At 45.7% G+C, this 16,780-nt stretch overlaps 1 protein-coding gene and 1 long non-coding RNA gene across 3 annotated transcripts; one reads left to right on the top strand and one right to left on the bottom strand.

Moving 5' to 3' along the window:
• The first annotated feature begins 372 nt into the window (after positions 1-372).
• On the top strand, positions 373-14,607 carry ern2 (endoplasmic reticulum to nucleus signaling 2). Of its 2 annotated transcripts, XM_079758925.1 has the most exons (24): positions 373-738; positions 1,466-1,583; positions 1,750-1,783; positions 1,871-1,943; positions 2,057-2,129; positions 2,574-2,696; positions 4,218-4,319; positions 4,475-4,534; positions 5,411-5,627; positions 5,761-5,839; positions 6,265-6,415; positions 6,627-6,754; positions 7,126-7,320; positions 8,210-8,333; positions 8,554-8,655; positions 9,191-9,281; positions 9,938-10,127; positions 11,475-11,571; positions 11,735-11,934; positions 12,421-12,568; positions 12,673-12,800; positions 12,987-13,110; positions 13,479-13,546; positions 13,635-14,607. In XM_079758925.1, exons 1-24 carry the CDS (start codon positions 649-651, stop codon positions 13,815-13,817), a joined length of 2,898 nt encoding a protein of 965 aa, XP_079615051.1. In that variant the 5' UTR covers positions 373-648; the 3' UTR covers positions 13,818-14,607. The 2 variants fall into 2 exon arrangements, 1 of the variants encoding a protein (XP_079615051.1); XR_013812782.1 differs by lacking the exons at positions 12,987-13,110; positions 13,479-13,546; positions 13,635-14,607 and having other exon boundaries at positions 12,425-12,568; positions 12,673-12,797.
• Positions 14,608-14,737: 130 nt separating this feature from the next.
• On the bottom strand, positions 14,738-16,210 carry LOC307092048. Its single transcript, XR_013812783.1, has 3 exons — positions 16,151-16,210; positions 15,588-15,770; positions 14,738-15,461 (listed from the first exon to the last, which is right to left on the bottom strand). It is a non-coding gene; the product is annotated as an uncharacterized lncRNA (long non-coding RNA).
• Positions 16,211-16,780: the final 570 nt, after the last annotated feature.

Raw genomic sequence — 16,780 nt, 5'->3', positions numbered from 1 at the left:
ATTCTAAATGTGTTTTACTGCAGTCTTTAAATATGATATTGAACACTTAAGAACAGTTCAAGTTATACTTCAGAATGATCTTGATATTAAGCTTTCTCTAATATATTAATTAGATTAGTCGTGTGATAGCGATGGGAACAATTCATAAACATAAACAATGGACAATGAACAGAATCTCAGCTACGTTTTGTATGTATGTGTTATGAACTGTGTTCCACCAACTTCTATTGCACAAAAAGCCCCTCTCGTTTCATGTATTTACTGAGCTCCACGTGTTCCAGCCTCTTCTCAGCTCCTCCCCTTCTTTTCTTATCTCGTTCGCTGTTGGCTGAATGCTTTTGTCACTCACTGTATGTGGGGTACCTCTTCTCTTTCGGACAGTTTGCTTTCTGACATCACTGGTTCCGTCCCAACACGGAAATATGGAATAGGAATAAGAATGTGGACGATATTGTTGTCGTTGTAAGCAGAACTCTTATCTTTTCATGTATCGATTACAGACTCCTACGGTGCTCTTAAAAAGGGCATTAGCGATGTTATAGGAGTCAGCTGTCGCGGTCTTCATCACAGATGGGTGCGCGTTGGAAATTGAACGAGTTTGACCTCTGTTAATAGTTCTAAAGGCGTGTAAGTCTGTTGTCAAGTGCCATGAAAGAGTCTGTTTTGGGGGCGACAAGGGCTGTGGGACGCCTGCTGATCACCCTTCTCCTGCTGTCCTGGGACGGGAACTGGTTTCAGGTAAACACTGACTCTGTTGCTTGTTGTTTATATCCACCATGTCTATTTAGAGAGCCCTTCTGCGCGTTTCTATTTTGGGGGTGCCAGTAATGTGTGCCACATGATGGTAGTGGTGGTCCATTTATACATATATAACGGTTATTGAGGACGATCTATTGTAGTCAGTGGAAGTCAATGGTGCGCGTCCGTGGGGTTTCTGCCTCTGTTTACGTGTGTGCGTATGTGCGTGTGTGTGTGTGTGTGTGTGTTTGCGTGGGCAGTGCACGCGCGCGCCTCTATAACGTTGCTCCGCTGTTGGCTTATAGACTGTAGGCTATGGCTTGCACACTACGCTCAGGGTTTGGCTGTAGCGGTGTCAGTTGCCACCCCTCGGTGCTGTGTAAATATGGGAGTGGTGAAGTGACACGGAGCAGCAGTGACAGGGGGGCGGAGTAGGCCCCGGGGAAGAAGGATATCCTGTTTAATTAGGAACACGCTTTAGTTGTTAAGGCCTCCAAGTGCCACCGTAGAGTCAAGAAGATTACCACGAGCGCGCGCACACACACACACACACACACACACACGGGAGGTGGTGAGTGCTTCCAATATATTTCCCCATGCTGACATCTGAGATACCCGGCAATTTGTTTATTACTCTTTTTCATCCATTATTTCCCTTACCTCATGTTCTTCACACCCCTCTCTGTCTGTCTGTGTGTGTCTGTCTGTCTGTCCGTCCCTCCCCCAGGTGGGAGGTGTGAGCTCAGTCACCCTCCCAGAGTCTTTGCTGTTCGTCTCCACCCTGGACGGCAGCCTGCACGCCGTCTCCAAGCAGTCTGGGGACATCAAATGGACCCTCAGAGAAGGTGACCACTGTACACACACACACACACACACACACACACACACACACACACACACACACACACACACACACACACACACACACACACACACACACACACACACACCTATCATTCCCCGCCCCTTCCTATTTTTTAACATCTGTTCAACCTCCCTCTTCTATTTCAGACCCCATCATTCAAGTCCCAATCTACCTTCAGGAGTGAGTAACCCACACACACACACACTCACTCACTCAGACGATGCGTGTCATGTAGGGCTGTAGACTGACCCGTGGTGCTCTGTGTAGGCCAGGGTTCCTCCCCGATCCCAGCGACGGCAGTCTGTACGTTCTGGAAGGCAAGCACAAGGAGGGCCTGATGGTGAGGAACACGTGTGTGTGTGTGTGTGTGTGTGTGTGTGTGTGTGTGTGTGTGTGTGTGTGTGTGTGTGTGTGTGTGTGCTTTACCAAACCACTGTGTACATGTGTCTGTAGAAGCTGCCTTTCACCATCCCAGAGCTGGTCCAGTCAGCCCCCTGCAAGAGCTCGGATGGCATCCTCTATACGGGTGAGACCCCATAGAACAAGTGGAAGAAGACCGCAATCATGTGACCAAAACACTCTTTAACCACCATCGGTATTCATTTCATTAGGTACATTTATATTGCCTATTGGTGAATCAGCCACGCTGAACATCAAGCAGAGTAGATGGAGGACGTACAATGGCACACTTTTATGGAACCAAACGTATGCAAAACGTGGTGATCTCTGGGAAAATAATTACAGTTCAAATAATTAATAGTTCAGCCTACAGTGTATCACTGAGTTGAATATAGTGCGTGTGTGAGCTTTGGTTTGAGAATGTGACAGAGACAATGATCTGCCCCAGGTTTTTGTCTTGTTTAACCAGTTAAGTTAAAGTTATTCATCATCACAAGTCAACAGAAGAAGCTGCACTGTTTTGAATGTTATTCTCCCTGCGTGTGTGCCCTTGTGTGTGTGCTGCTAACAGGGAAGAAGCAGGATGTGTGGTTTGTGGTGGATCCTGAAACGGGTGAAAAGCAGACAAGCCTAACCACCTCCTCCTCCGACTCCATCTGTCCAAACACACCTCTTCTTTACATAGGACGCACAGGTAGCACGCACCACGCTACATCAACATGGTTGTGGGTGCCGGAAATAAGTATTGTCTGTTATAGGTATGAATATGTGTTCAACTGTTTGCAAAGTCAACATAGCAAAGTCCATTACTACATGCCACCTAGGTGGCATGGGTGCCACACTCCACCCTCGTGATTTATTTTGGGCCCCTCCAAACATAAAGGACGTTGGACGTTAAAGGACGTGTTTAATCCAGGTAATTGATACAGTTGTAGACAATGAACATGAGAAGGGTGCTCCGCTGCCATGCAGGGGATCTGCTGAGTGTGTGATTGGGGATGACTGGTTTAACCTGTGCACACTGATTTCTTAATGAGCAACAGGTGTGCAGCCTCAGAGTCCAATCAGACTCGGCCAGGTGAGGCTGCCTAACCAGCCATCATCCACACACACTCCCATAGTGCACCTAATGAGAAATGGGTAACTAGGGGAAATAGGTGCCATATCTCTTTAGCTTTGGCACATTAGCTCTTCTCTATGGCTCTACATCGCCACTGTCATTTGAGAAAAAATCATGGACGTAATTCATTTTTGGGGGAATTGCTGGCTGGAATACAATATTTTTAAAAGCAGTATTTTTTGGATACCATAGAGTGGCTTATTCAAAGCTAAGTCCCAAGCACCTAATGGGTCCCACCTGAACCTAAGAACCGATAAAGGTTATATGGGAGTCAGAGTTGCATTATAAATCTAGATTTCAATCAGAACCTCTATGACGTTTCCGGCAGGGTTTTTCTCATTTAAATTGAAAAAGGGTCTAGGCTATTTAAGGAAGGTGAATCTGACGTTGCATTGTGTTGAATGCTATGGTGAAAGCACAATTATTTGCTGTTACTGCCTCTGTTGGTTCTGTCACATAACGGCACCTGGTTTGATGAAACTTCACATTCCCCATACAGAAAGAAAGAAAAATGACAAAGGGACGGAAACTAAGGATAGTCAGATAGTCTTTTTTGCTTAGGAAGGTTCGTAACTGCCTGAAATGTCTCGGAAGTATCTTAAATGACACACAATTCTTCCATTCCAAAAAAAACATACTATCAACATCACAGACAATTATGTTCATCAACTTAGTAGTCAACTTCGTAACATTTTAGTTCCACCACGGCAGATCCTTATCCATTACATCCGCCATCGCATAATGACCTGGTCTAGTGCCGTAGGATTCTCCCAGCATCGTGGTTCTTTTACCGTGTCTCTCATGACGTTATCCATCGAGGATAAGGAAAAGAGGTTTGGAAAGGATGAGGAACACAATGCTTTAGTTTAGTCTAGTCGACTACAACCTGGGGAACTTTAAAATACAACAACACTGGGGAACACAATCAGTAATCCAAACAGGGGATACACATTTTACAAACAAAGATAAACAAGAAGTTGAAAATAAAGAAGTGCATGGGGTTGGCGGTAAGCATGACATGCACACTCACTCATGCGCGCATAAACACACTCACTCACTCCCTCGCTCTCCGTTGTGATGCCTGTGTTCCTACAGAATACATGATCACCATGTTTGACACCAAGACCCAGGAGCTACGGTGGAACGCCACGTACAACGACTACTCGGCGCCCCCCTATGACGAGAAACAGGACTACAGTATGTCACCCACACACACACTGCCTCCCGTTGGAAAACATAGACAGGCAAATCAAAAACGCACCGTCTTCAGTTGATTGTTTACACGCGCCTCTCTCTCCAACACTGTTCCACACGAACTCACGCGTCCTTATCTCTCTTGTCTCTCTCTCCAGGGATGGCTCATCTTGTATCCAGTGGTGACGGTCTGGTGGTTACAGTGGACAGAGAAACAGGTAATGTGTGTGTGTGTGTGTGTGTGTGTGTGTGTGTGTGCGTGTGTGTGTGTGTGTGTGCTCTGAGATGATATCTGAGAGAGTGTCAGCAAATACTTCTAACTATTACTCGAGTACATTCCCGCTTTATTCTGTTGTCATGTGCACAATATGTGTATCGATATAAGGTCAGCGCTTTTACAAACAGCACGGAGCGCTGTAGATGTTGCCCTAAGTCTCACGAGAGAAGGGGCTCAAAGGCTTAGCTTTTTTTCTTGGGAAGGCTCGGAAATGAGTGAAATGACTCTGAAGTATCTAAGAGCTGGTTGAAACAAGCTGTTCTTTTCCTAAATCCCTTATGAGTTCTCCTTCCCATCTTTCCATGACGTTCTGCAGCAAGATCAAGGAACAGTGGTTAGGGAAGGAATAGGAAATAGGACTTAATTCTTTTGGCCTTTCAACTGTAAAAGTCCTTCTCTACAGCTACTTTCCTTTTTCCATGCACATCCTTCCTGGTGCGTTTGTTTGTGTCTCGTTGGTGTATTCAGTGCTTAGCCTTTAAGCAGAGTCTTTTATACCAAAATGGACCCTGCATAGACCATTTAAAAGGAGGCGTCATTGCAGGACAAACACAGGTGTCCTGCACTTAACCATGTGCCCCGGCACATTAAAGGAGCACACCCATAATTAGTATGAGTGGCGACGTCTGTGCCTTGTTCTGGGATGACGCCCCTGGGAAGAGGTTATATCGTTAGGCTTGCTCCAGACTGCCTAAAGTCAGACTGGACGTTGGGATTGAACCCGGTACCTTTGTTTGTGTGTGTGTGTGTGTGTGTGTGTGTGTGTGTGTGTGTGTGTGTGTGTGTGTGTGTGTGTGTGTGTGTGTGTGTGTGCCAGGTGATGTCCTGTGGAGTCAGAACTACGGTTCCCCCGTGGTGGGGGTCTATCTGTACTCGGGGGAGTCGTTGAGACACGCCCCCCACCTGTCCCTGGCCTTGGAGACGCTGCGCTACCTCACCTTCGCCTCGGCCAACGACCAGGCGGACTCCCCCTCCACGCTGAAGTGGAGCTACCAGTTTGTGAAGGAACAGGCCACTGCCCAGGCGCAGCTTGTGTAAGTCGCATGTGTGTGCACACGATGCCACACACGCACAGAATTCAATCACAGAATCGTAATGATCACTTGTCCTGCGTTTTTAGCGTGATTGGATAGCTGATTCACACTTGGTTGATGTTCATTGGTCCAGGCCTACCCTCTATGTGGGCAAACTGGACTCCCGTCTGTATGCATCCACCTCATTGGTCCATCACGGAGTCCCCCTGGTGGTGAGTATACGTACTTCCACACCTCTTTTTTCTTCCCTCACTTGACCCTCACCTCTCTGACTCCGGTCATCGCAAGCCATTTAAAATTGGATCCACCGGTGACACGCCCCCCCCCCCCCCCCCCCCCCCCCCCCCCCGATTTTATTCATTCAAAAAAATTAAATAAAATCGATCCGTCTATCGCAAATCTGGGTGGACGCTCGAAAACACTTTGTGATGTCACCAATGGACAGACGACAGACAGCCACAGACGCCTCACGCAGGTTGGCCAAACAGGGGCCCTTAGAAGAAGACCCATGCCGGGCCCTTGTGTCGTCGTGGCTTCGCCCGCGCTCCACCTGTAGCAAGGGGGTGAGACGTGGGGAGCCGGTGGGTGGGGGGGTGACTCTGGGAAGTGACGGCTCTCTCTCCCCCCCCCCCTGCAGCCTCGGGGCCTGACCCTGGCCCGCATAGAGGGCCCCATCACGGCGGGCGTGACGCTGCGACAGAGGGGCGAGTGTGAGAGCATGCCCTCGACCGACGTGCGCTATCCCCACGGCAGCACCAACAGCCGGAACAACCACTGGCTGCTGATAGGTAGATGCACGCTCAATTACACACACGCACGCACGCACACGCACACGCACGCACCGTGCATGCACACGCATCCCCACAAGCGCACACACGCACACTGTACACACACCAACATAATCACGTTTTGAATATTTACAAAATATTCAAAAACATATTTACAAAAGTGTGTGTGTGTGTGTGTGTGTGTGTGTGTGTGTGTGTGTGTGTGTGTCAGGGCATCACGAGCTGCCTCCGGTGGCTCACACCACCATGCTGAGGGAGTTCCCCGTCAGCCTCCAGCGCTCCAGGGAGCCCTTCATCCCACCCCGGACCCCCGCCGCCTCCCACTACAACCAGCACTATGTGAGACACACACACACACACACACACATTAACACACACATACATTAATAGACACACTCACACACACACACACACACAGACACATTATCACACACATACATTAATAGACATACACACACACCCATTAAACACACACACACACACACACAGACACATTATCACACACAGATTACATTAATAGACACACACACACACACACACACACACATTAACAGACACACACACAGACTTGTCTGTGAGAACTCAGACATGAATAGAGTCATGACAAAAATAAAATCATAAATCACTATTGATTAATACGCTGTCGGTGTGAACATACATAATAATAATACCTTTTGCTTCTGTTCACTTCCTCTGTTACCGTGGTTTAGTTCGAGACTGCATCCCAGGGCCAGGGTGAAGGGGACCACGACGATGAAGAGAATGGGTTGCGCACGCACGGGACGAAGGGGGTCAAACGGCCCTCCAGAACACTGCCCTCCTCCCTGTCCCTGGACCCCCTGACTCTGGCGGCCCTCACCCTGCTGGTGGGGGGCTGGCTGGCCTTCGCTCTGACCTACCCCTCGGTAAGTCTGCACCTCTCTCTTTTACCCGTTCCACATCAGATGGTGGTGTGTTTGGAAAGTGGTGTAAAACGTATAAATATCCGGTGGATTCAACGCCATTGCCTAACATGTAGTCATTGAGGCCCCGTCCACACGGAGCTGCAACGGGCGAAAACGATCCGGTTTCGTTTTATGCGGTTCAGGAATATCTCCGTAAAGACGGAGTCATTGCGAAACCGCATCGAGCTGTAGAAACGCTGCAGTAAATATTCAAGGCGCTGGTTCTCCACAGAAAAAAGTGGAGCGCATCAAGCCTGCACGCATACAGCCTGCGCGATGCATACAAACATTCAGTTACGAGGAGATTCAACCTTTTAAATTGAGCAGAAATACTTTTTAATGTACAGTTAGTGATAACATTTATTAAGGGGCTATGTTTAAAGCTATAAAAATAATACAAATAAAAAATTAAAATCAACACAACTCTGAAGTCGCCTAGCTGGTTTGTGTTTCAGGCGTCCACACGACTTCTAACACGAAACCGCCTAGGTCCGGATATATTTGAAACCACCCTCGGACATGGTTTCAGAAATGTGCGGTTCTGGGCACAGGACGGGGCCTGAGAACATGCTTTTATCCAAAGCCACTTTCAAGTGAGACTTAAAATAGACAACGCATACCACCAAAATTGGATAGGTTACCAAATAAGTTATAGTGCAGTGTAGTAAAAATAATAATCAAAAGTATTTCAGATTGTTATTATTGTTAATCCGAACAGTAACAGTATCCATCACGCATCAAAGTGCTTTCTACATGAATTCCTGACTTAAATCTGTTTATTATCCTGTATACCTGAGGTCACCTCCAGACAGCAGCTAGTGTAAGGTGTTTGTCCTGTGTTTTGAACCAGCGCGCTGCCAAAGTTCAGAAGGTTCAAAGGCCGGGAGGCGACACGGAAACCTCAGAACCACTGAGAGACGACAGCCAGACGAATACACACTCCTCTCCTCCAACCCACTCTAACTCCAGTAGCGGTAAGCCCTTTCAAAAGTTCATGTTACTCAACTTAAATTTTTTTCAGTGAGCTCCTGTTTATAAGTCACATTCCTCGAAAGAGTCCTCACAAGAAAGTATAAAATGAAATAATATGTAAGAAATCAACAATTTCAGGTGCTCAGGCTAAATTGGATATATACTGTGTTGGAGAAAAATATGGGCGGTTAGATAATAAACACCGTCCTCTTCTGTTGATAGAATTCAAGGCAGCGTCTACTGAAGCTCTACCTGAGTCTCTGCTAAGCAGCAATTCAGATGCAGACAGCAGAAGCAGAACCACTGGACTCCCACAAACAACTGGTACGTACCCCCCCCCCACACACACACACACACACACACACACACACACACACACACACACACACACACACACACACACACACACACACACACACACACGAAAGTAGTGACACATTTACACACATCTGCATAGCTACCCAGCCCCTTCCGGCCACCATATATATGTATGTTGTACTTCCTGGCCCTTAATGTATGCACTTATTGTACCCACTTAATCTACATTGCACTTATTCCTAGTACTTAATTGTGTAGCATCTGCAGTAGCTGCTTTACTGCTGTACACGGTGAATGAGTTAGCCTAGCGATTGTTAGCACTGGCACTTGGTTCTATGAACATCTTTACTGTACTGACAGCGATATATATTGTTTCACTTCTTATGACAAATGTACTTATTGTAAGTCGCTTTGGATAAAAGCGTCTGCTAAATGCCCTAAATGTAAATGAACATTTATGATACAAGCAGTATCTCTGTAAGAAAATTGGTAATCGGTAGACGTTGAATAACATTCTTCTGTGCTTCTCTTCTTCTGGTAGAAGTGGAAGGAGATGAGGTCAACGTGGGGAAGATCACCTTCAAGCCATCTGAGGTTCTGGGACATGGTTCAGCAGGAACCTTCGTCTTCAGGTACCCTAGCAACACAACTGGGCCTTTTCTCAAAGGGTGAACCGGACAACCAAAAAGCACCTACACTTAAGCACCGACTCCATGAAGTGTCAGTTTGACCATACGGTTCTTGACCGGGTAATCAAGCAAAGTACAATAGGAATTTTACTAGCAGAACGTATTTGCATGAGCGAATCATAGCGGACTACTTTGTTGAAAAGATTTATTATTACACAAAATGTAATATAATCAATCTGGGCTGTATTCAGGAGGAACCCAGAATTAGTTCAGGCTCCACAGCAACTGTTGCCCGGTTACTGTCGTGGACAATTAACGAATTAACGACTTGATTTGGGGCAGTCCCAACATTTCCATGCAGTCTGATTTTGTCATCGGACCAAATTCCAATGTCCTCCAGTCCAAATTAGATTAGGGACTCTCAATCCCAAGAAAGATCAACTCAATAAATGAAACCTTTGTCCAAAGTTGTATAAAGTCATAATATGCGATGGATGCGTGTAATTATTCCTGACATCACCTTTTTGAATGGTGATATAAATCATGCAGTGTAACTACAATGCAATGGCCATTCGCGCTTCAGCTAGAACCAAATCAAATCCATCTGTTTCAACTCCCTGTTGGTTTCGGTGTGAAACTGTTGACGTTCCTGTTCACAGGGGCCATTTTGACGGCCGGCAAGTGGCCGTGAAGCGCATCCTGCCCGAGTGCTTCGAGGTGGCGGAGCGCGAAGTGCAGCTATTAAGGGAGTCGGACACGCACCCCAACGTCATCCGCTACTTCTGCACTGAGAGGGATCGGCTGTTCACCTACATCGCCATCGAGCTGTGTGCTGCCACTCTGCAACAGGTGGGTGGCTGGATGCTGGAGAGCCTTGAAGAACCAGTGAACCGAAAAAACACTGATTGTTGTTATGAATGCAGCCATTTGTCTGATGACCGTCAACATAGTAATCTATGCCATTGTATCACTGTCACTGAAATAAGTCCCCAATTAAGAGGAAAAGAGGTTAAAATCCTGTGTTTTGGGGAAAAACGTTCCATGAAAACATGTGTCTCAGCCAGGTGTCTGCATGTATGATGAGTATACTTATTATGCACGAGTTAGTGTTCAGTGTACAAACCCCCCTCTATGGTGGAAGCAGATAGCGTTCTTTTCTTGAAGTCTGAGTGCCTTTTCCGAGGCATTCAGAAGCCACAACCAAGGGGTGCCGGTGGTTTGTGTGGACGTGCGGAGCTCTGTCTAGGCAGCGGTTGACTGTGGCGTCCGTGAGATAGTTTAGCTTTTCAAACACATATCGTATAACGCTACGGTGTGTGAATGGTGAAGCTCTGTCTGAGCAGGGATTTATTTAATACCCACGTCTGAGGGTAAGGCTTGCAGGATACGTATAGTATAACGCTACTGTGTGTGTGTGAATGGTGAAGATCTGTCGTAGCAGTGTTTGATTTATGGCCGCATCCGAGTCGAACACCTATAGTATAAAGCTGCGGTGTGTGGCGCATTTCATACACAATATCGCTTATTATAATGTTTATACACAACAACAAACCAAAAAAGTATCATAAAGTTGGCGGGATAACACGGCCCCCTCTTTCCTAAAACTCAATCCAAAACAAAGATTTTTGTTTTGGATTGGATAATATATATTATAGTGTTGGAATTCCATCTGAAACAGTGGGTGGGTTCAATGGTTCTTTAAATGAGATGAGCTGATGGTGGTCCAGAAATACAGGTGGTCCACACACCTGGATCGTCTATTGGTTCAAAGCCATCAGTCAGAAGGTTGAAGGTCGTAGAATAGGGTTAAGGTGATGGCACAGGGTGGAGGTTAGGCGGATGTGAAAGAGTTATGCGTAGAGAAAATGGTTAACCTGAGGCAATAGAAAGGGTTGAAGCTGGGGTAAACAGTTATGATTGAGGCTAGGTTGAGACTATCGGGAAATATTTGAATGCGCATACGTATAATTATTATGTTTTTTCAAAAGTCAATTCAAATAAACACTTTCCTTGCATTGGCCAACTTTGACGAGAGGATTATCTGGTGATAAAACTCTGTGAAAGCAATACCAATGATTATTTTTAGCTTGTGGCACTAACTGTACTCACTTTGGTTTACTTGTAAGCGGATCCTAAAGTGTGTGTGTGTGTGTGCGTGTGCGTGTGCGTGTGTGTGTGTGTGTGTGTTCCCTGCAGTACGTGGAGGACCCAACCGGCTTCCCTGGGCTGAGTGCAGTGACTCTATTGGAGCAGACCATGTGTGGCCTCTCTCACCTTCACTCTCTCAACATAGGTCTGACACACACACACACACACACACACACACACACACACACACACACACACACACACACACACACACACACACACACACACACACACACACACACACACACACACACACACATCCGCACGTTCTCCGTTCTTCATCCCCCTCTTCCTCTCCCTTCCTCCAGTCCACCGGGACCTGAAGCCGAGGAACATCCTGATCTCGGGTCCCGGGCCACTGGGCCGGGTCCGGGCCCTCATCTCAGACTTTGGGCTGTGCAAGAAGATGCTGGACGGTCGCTGCAGCTTCTCCATGCGCTCCGGGATCCCCGGGACTGAGGGATGGATCGCCCCCGAAGTGCTGCGAGAAGCACCCGGAAACAACCCGGTAGGGCCCTGGGACGGCTCCAAGGAGCTTAGAACACTTGAGCTTAGAACACTGGACTGTAGAACACCATGCTTTAGAACACTGGACTGTAGAACACCGGACTATAGAACGCTATGCTTTAGAACACCGGACTATAGAATGCTATGCTTTAGAACACCGGACTATAGAATGCTATGCTTTAGAACACCGGACTATAGAACGCCATGCTTTAGAACAGTGGGCCAAGGAACAGTGGACTATAGAACGCTATGCAGTGGGCCTTAGAACACTGGGACTTAGAACACTGGGCCTTAGAACACTGGGCCTTAGAACACTGGGCCTTAGAACACTGGACACAAAACACTGGACTATTGGACAGTGGACCTGTGAACACAGGAAAGTGGATTAATAAACCTTAGCAAATGTTTCAATATAGCAGCCTTGATCTATTTCCATCTGGATCTACTAAAACTGTCCACCTGTCCTCTCCATTCCTCTCCTCTTAAGACAGCAGCGGTGGATGTGTTCTCAGCCGGCTGTGTCTTCTATTATGTGGTCAGCAGGGGGCAGCACCCCTTTGGCGATGCACTGAGGCGTCAGGTCAACATCCTGGCAGGAGAATACACACTCTCACACTTCATGGAGGATATGCATGGTGAGATATTGTGCGGGCTTGTGTGTGTGTGTGTGTCTGTGTGTGTGTAAGTGTGTAACTGTGTGTTTGTTTTTCTGCAACATTAAGCTTTTCTCTCTAAATAGATGATGTAATAGCTCGGGATCTGATCGAGCGAATGATAAGTGCAGCGCCGGAGTCCCGCCCCTCGACTTCCTGTGTGCTCAAACATCCCTTCTTTTGGATTCCTGAGAAGCAGCTATTGTTCTTCCAGGTGAGATTGGTGTCTCACCCAAGACAAATTATTAATGAATTACAAAAGACACCCTTTTACACTTGACACGTGATGCGTGTAGATAATTCCCATTGTGATACAATACAAAACATGGAAAACCTGTTTGTGTGTGTGTGTGTGTGTGTGTGTGTGTGTGTGTGTGTGTGTGTGTGTGTGTGTGTGTAGGACGTGAGTGACCGTATAGAAAAGGAACCAGGGGAGGGGGCTATTGTGGTGAGGCTAGAGACTGCGGGCCGAGCGGTGGTTCGAACCAACTGGAGGATGCACATCTCTGTGCCTTTGCAGACGGGTATGCACTCACTCACTCACTCACTCTCAATGAAATATGTCGATGTTGGAATATAGACCATGAGTGGCTTCATCCCTCACTTCTGATGAAGCCTCTTTATTTCAATACTTTGATGTTGGAGGCTTAGGCTGCTCTTCCCTGGCTATTTTCTTGTGTTCGTATTGAATGTTTTTTTAAACAGTTTCCCCCGATGTTCACTGTGCTGCTGGCCTATTAACATTTAATCAGTCATTTTGATCAGCCAAGCATAAACAGCTTTAATCCCCCCTTCCTTTATATTGTCATTATCTTCCCGTGACAAGAATATTAATTTAATATAATGCCATATAATCTAATCTAAATCAAATGTACCATCTTTCCTGTCGCAGATCTGAGAAAGTTCCGGACTTACAAGGGAAACTCGGTCAGAGACCTTCTGAGGGCCATGAGGAACAAGGTGAGCTGACCACTACGACCAAAACAAACACTTTGTTACTCAGGCTGTGTTCGTGACCGTTGCGGACCTCTTTTGTGTTTCACAACAGAAGCACCACTATCACGAGCTGCCAAAGGAGGTACAGGAGACCCTGGGCGAGGTTCCAGAAGGATTTGTCGGTTACTTCACCTCGCGGTTTCCACGGTTACTGCTCCACACCCACAATGCTTTGCACATCTGCGCCCATGAAAGACTATTCCACCCATACTATTTGGCCCCTATTGCCAAATAACATTCACTCATGGCCCCGTGCAGTTTTACACTTCGTTGAATGTTTTTGTACTACCAGAGGTTACATGCGCTGTATGTGTTTTATTTTAACAACCCTTGGATTTTCAGAGAGTGATTAAGGACTGGTGAGGGGGAAACCCACATTGCACATCAGGTATGTTTTGGAAAAGAAGTTTAAATTGCTCTGATTCCAAGAGCACTCCACCAAGGGCTGGATTTTATAGCGGCTATCTATTTTATACACTTAAGGTATTTGCCCTTTTTACCCCTGACAATAGTACTTTCTCTCTCTAAGGAAAAGACCTCTCTCAAGGAGAGGGCAAACGCATTGCGGTATTGCGCAACATCAACCACGCTTTTAATTTGAAATATTTCAGACGCAAAGTGTATTGGGTGACATGCATCTGCATGGTATTTGCGGCTCCACTTGTATTGAATGTATTTTCATTGTTATTTTGGGGGCTCTTTGGTTACTGAGGGTAGTTGTTATACACTGACTGAACCACATGCAGAGACATATTTTTTACCAATGACAATAGGTTGAAGTTGTTGTTCTTACACTGATGCCAGAGAATGAGGGGAATACAAATCTATTGTTATATTTTGTGATACCAACCAATTTTTTTATTAATGCTAAGCTTTATACTCCAAAGTTTTATGTACATAGCTGTTGCTAGTTGATGTGAGCCTATGTAGACCTATGATAACCCTTTTGATGGGAACTCATCTGCACTGTAATGGTCCTAGGAAGGTGTCGAATTTATGAACGAATGAATGTGTCATTTACGCAGTCCTGAAAAAACATTTTTTGGAGTGAATAAATTGATGCTCTAATGAACCAACGTGTTATTTGTTGGAGGAAAACTTTATTTCATCGTCAAGTTTGATCAAACGTTATTTAAGAAATAGAAGAAAAGGGCATTTGCGTTCAATTCTACATTTTATTAATCAGAGCACTGAATAACAGTTGCTATAATAACAAAGACGGGGTTAGATCTTTTGATTACAGTGGATTAGATTTTCATCATGTAACAGACAAAGGTTCTCAGAAAATACAGAAATCCCCAAATCCACTCTTAGATTAGCACTCTTTTAGATTACCATTGCAGTGATTCCTTAAAGCACATTCTGTACTTTTTGTACAATTACAATTGTTGCTACTATCACCAAAACATCAAATAGCTTTCATAACCCCCAACCCCACCAAATGTAGTTTATTAAATCGATCAAATAGCAATTAATGACATGAATGAAAACTCCAGCCAAAACCGAGAGATGACAAAGCAAACACATACTAGGTATGCGTTCATGTCCCTGGTGTAGTTATCTCAGTTGGAACTGGGAGTGTAGAATTTGCAACGGCGAGGTTACGATTTAGGGCTGGGGGGTACCTGTAAGAGAAGAAAACCCGTCCTCTCCTACCAATTCTGCAGCTATGTGACCGGCTCCTGAACGATCTCACTACACGAACACTGCAACCTCCCAAATAATCATCTCTGCCTCTAAACCCGCTGTCACTGTCCCAAACCTGCAGGCTCAGGTAGGGAATCCGGAACAGCGGTGGAAAACTTAGAGTCTGCCTCCAGTACGGGTCGTTGTCGTTCCTGATGGTGCGAGTCTCGCGAGTAGTCCCTCCGGCAGTCACCTAAACAAAACAATGCAAACGATGTCCGACAGACAATTTCAGCCACACCCGCTAATGGAGATAGACAATCCACCAACTTTTACTTGTTTGGTAACATTTGAGAGCAGAAGCAGCCCTGGTTCTTACCTTGACGTAGCCGTCGGTCCTACCAAACCAGCCGTCCCCACGGAGGCCGTTTGCATGGCTCAAGGTCACGCTCAGAACCGGTGTGCCAAAGGCGCCCAGGGCTGGAGCCAGCACGGTGAGGAACAGGAGGAGGCACAGGCTCAGTTTCATCTTTCCTCAATGACGCTGGTGGTGTAAGGGAGACTGAGAGATGGTGAGGAAAAAAGATTGGGGTCAAAAATGATCAGGAATCCTATAAAGCATTCTGAGAAGCAATGTTCCTATTTCAAGATATATTTAATAATTAATAGATGAGTTAATTTGTCTCAGGTAATTCAACACATTAAGATGACTAGTCAAGCTAACCTGACTGACTTTAATGGAGAACAGACATTTTAACAATATGTTAAATTTTTTAACATATTGGCTGCAGCATTGTTCCCGGAGATATAGCCAATATCTTGACAATTGCTCCTGAACTCTGATGAGATACCATGGTCGATATATGACTACATTTGTTACATATTGTAGCCTACCAGTCTGCAAAAAAACATGCTTAAATTATATGATAAATGTTGACTCACCTGGTAATGGCTTCTCAATGTTTGAAGACCTGCTGTTTTCTCCACTGCTTTTATGCTTAAAGGAACAAGGAAATTACCGTAAATGCCCCGTTTGATCCTCCTCTTCTAATTAGTTGTTCAACTTGTTCATCACGTTAAGAAGTTATCCGAAAGTGATGTGTTCAGTAAGGAATCTGATTGTTTAACTTTGGTTTGATTGTCTTTGGAAAAAAACATGTGCAGTACAATGAGGTCTTTTGTTTTATTGAAGGAATCCTTAACCTGCCCTCGGATGATTGACATAAAGTTATTTGTTTGGTTATTCTATGCTCAACCACAATATACCACAAATATGGACAGTGTTTTGTTATCAAAATTTGAATGTCTTTGAAAAGGTGTGCTATACAAAGACGTATCTTCTGAGGGAAAGAAATCCGATCTCTTCCGTCCAATGATTGACAATGAGCTGTCAGTTGTATTATTCTGCTTAAGCCTATTATATTATGGCATTCTTTTTCACGCCACAAATACTGGTAGGCGTAAGCTTGTTTATCTCAGTGAACGTGAAAGTCGGCTGAGAACATTGTTAGAGGCCATGAGAGGGATTTCACAGTAGGCTACACATTTAACACGGGTAAGCAAACTGATGAC

Source organism: Pollachius pollachius (assembly GCF_949987615.1).
Source record: "Pollachius pollachius genome assembly, chromosome: 2".
NCBI lineage: Eukaryota > Metazoa > Chordata > Actinopteri > Gadiformes > Gadidae > Pollachius > Pollachius pollachius.
The sequence above is the reverse complement of the archived record's forward strand: the minus strand, read 5'-3'. Positions and strand labels throughout refer to the sequence as shown.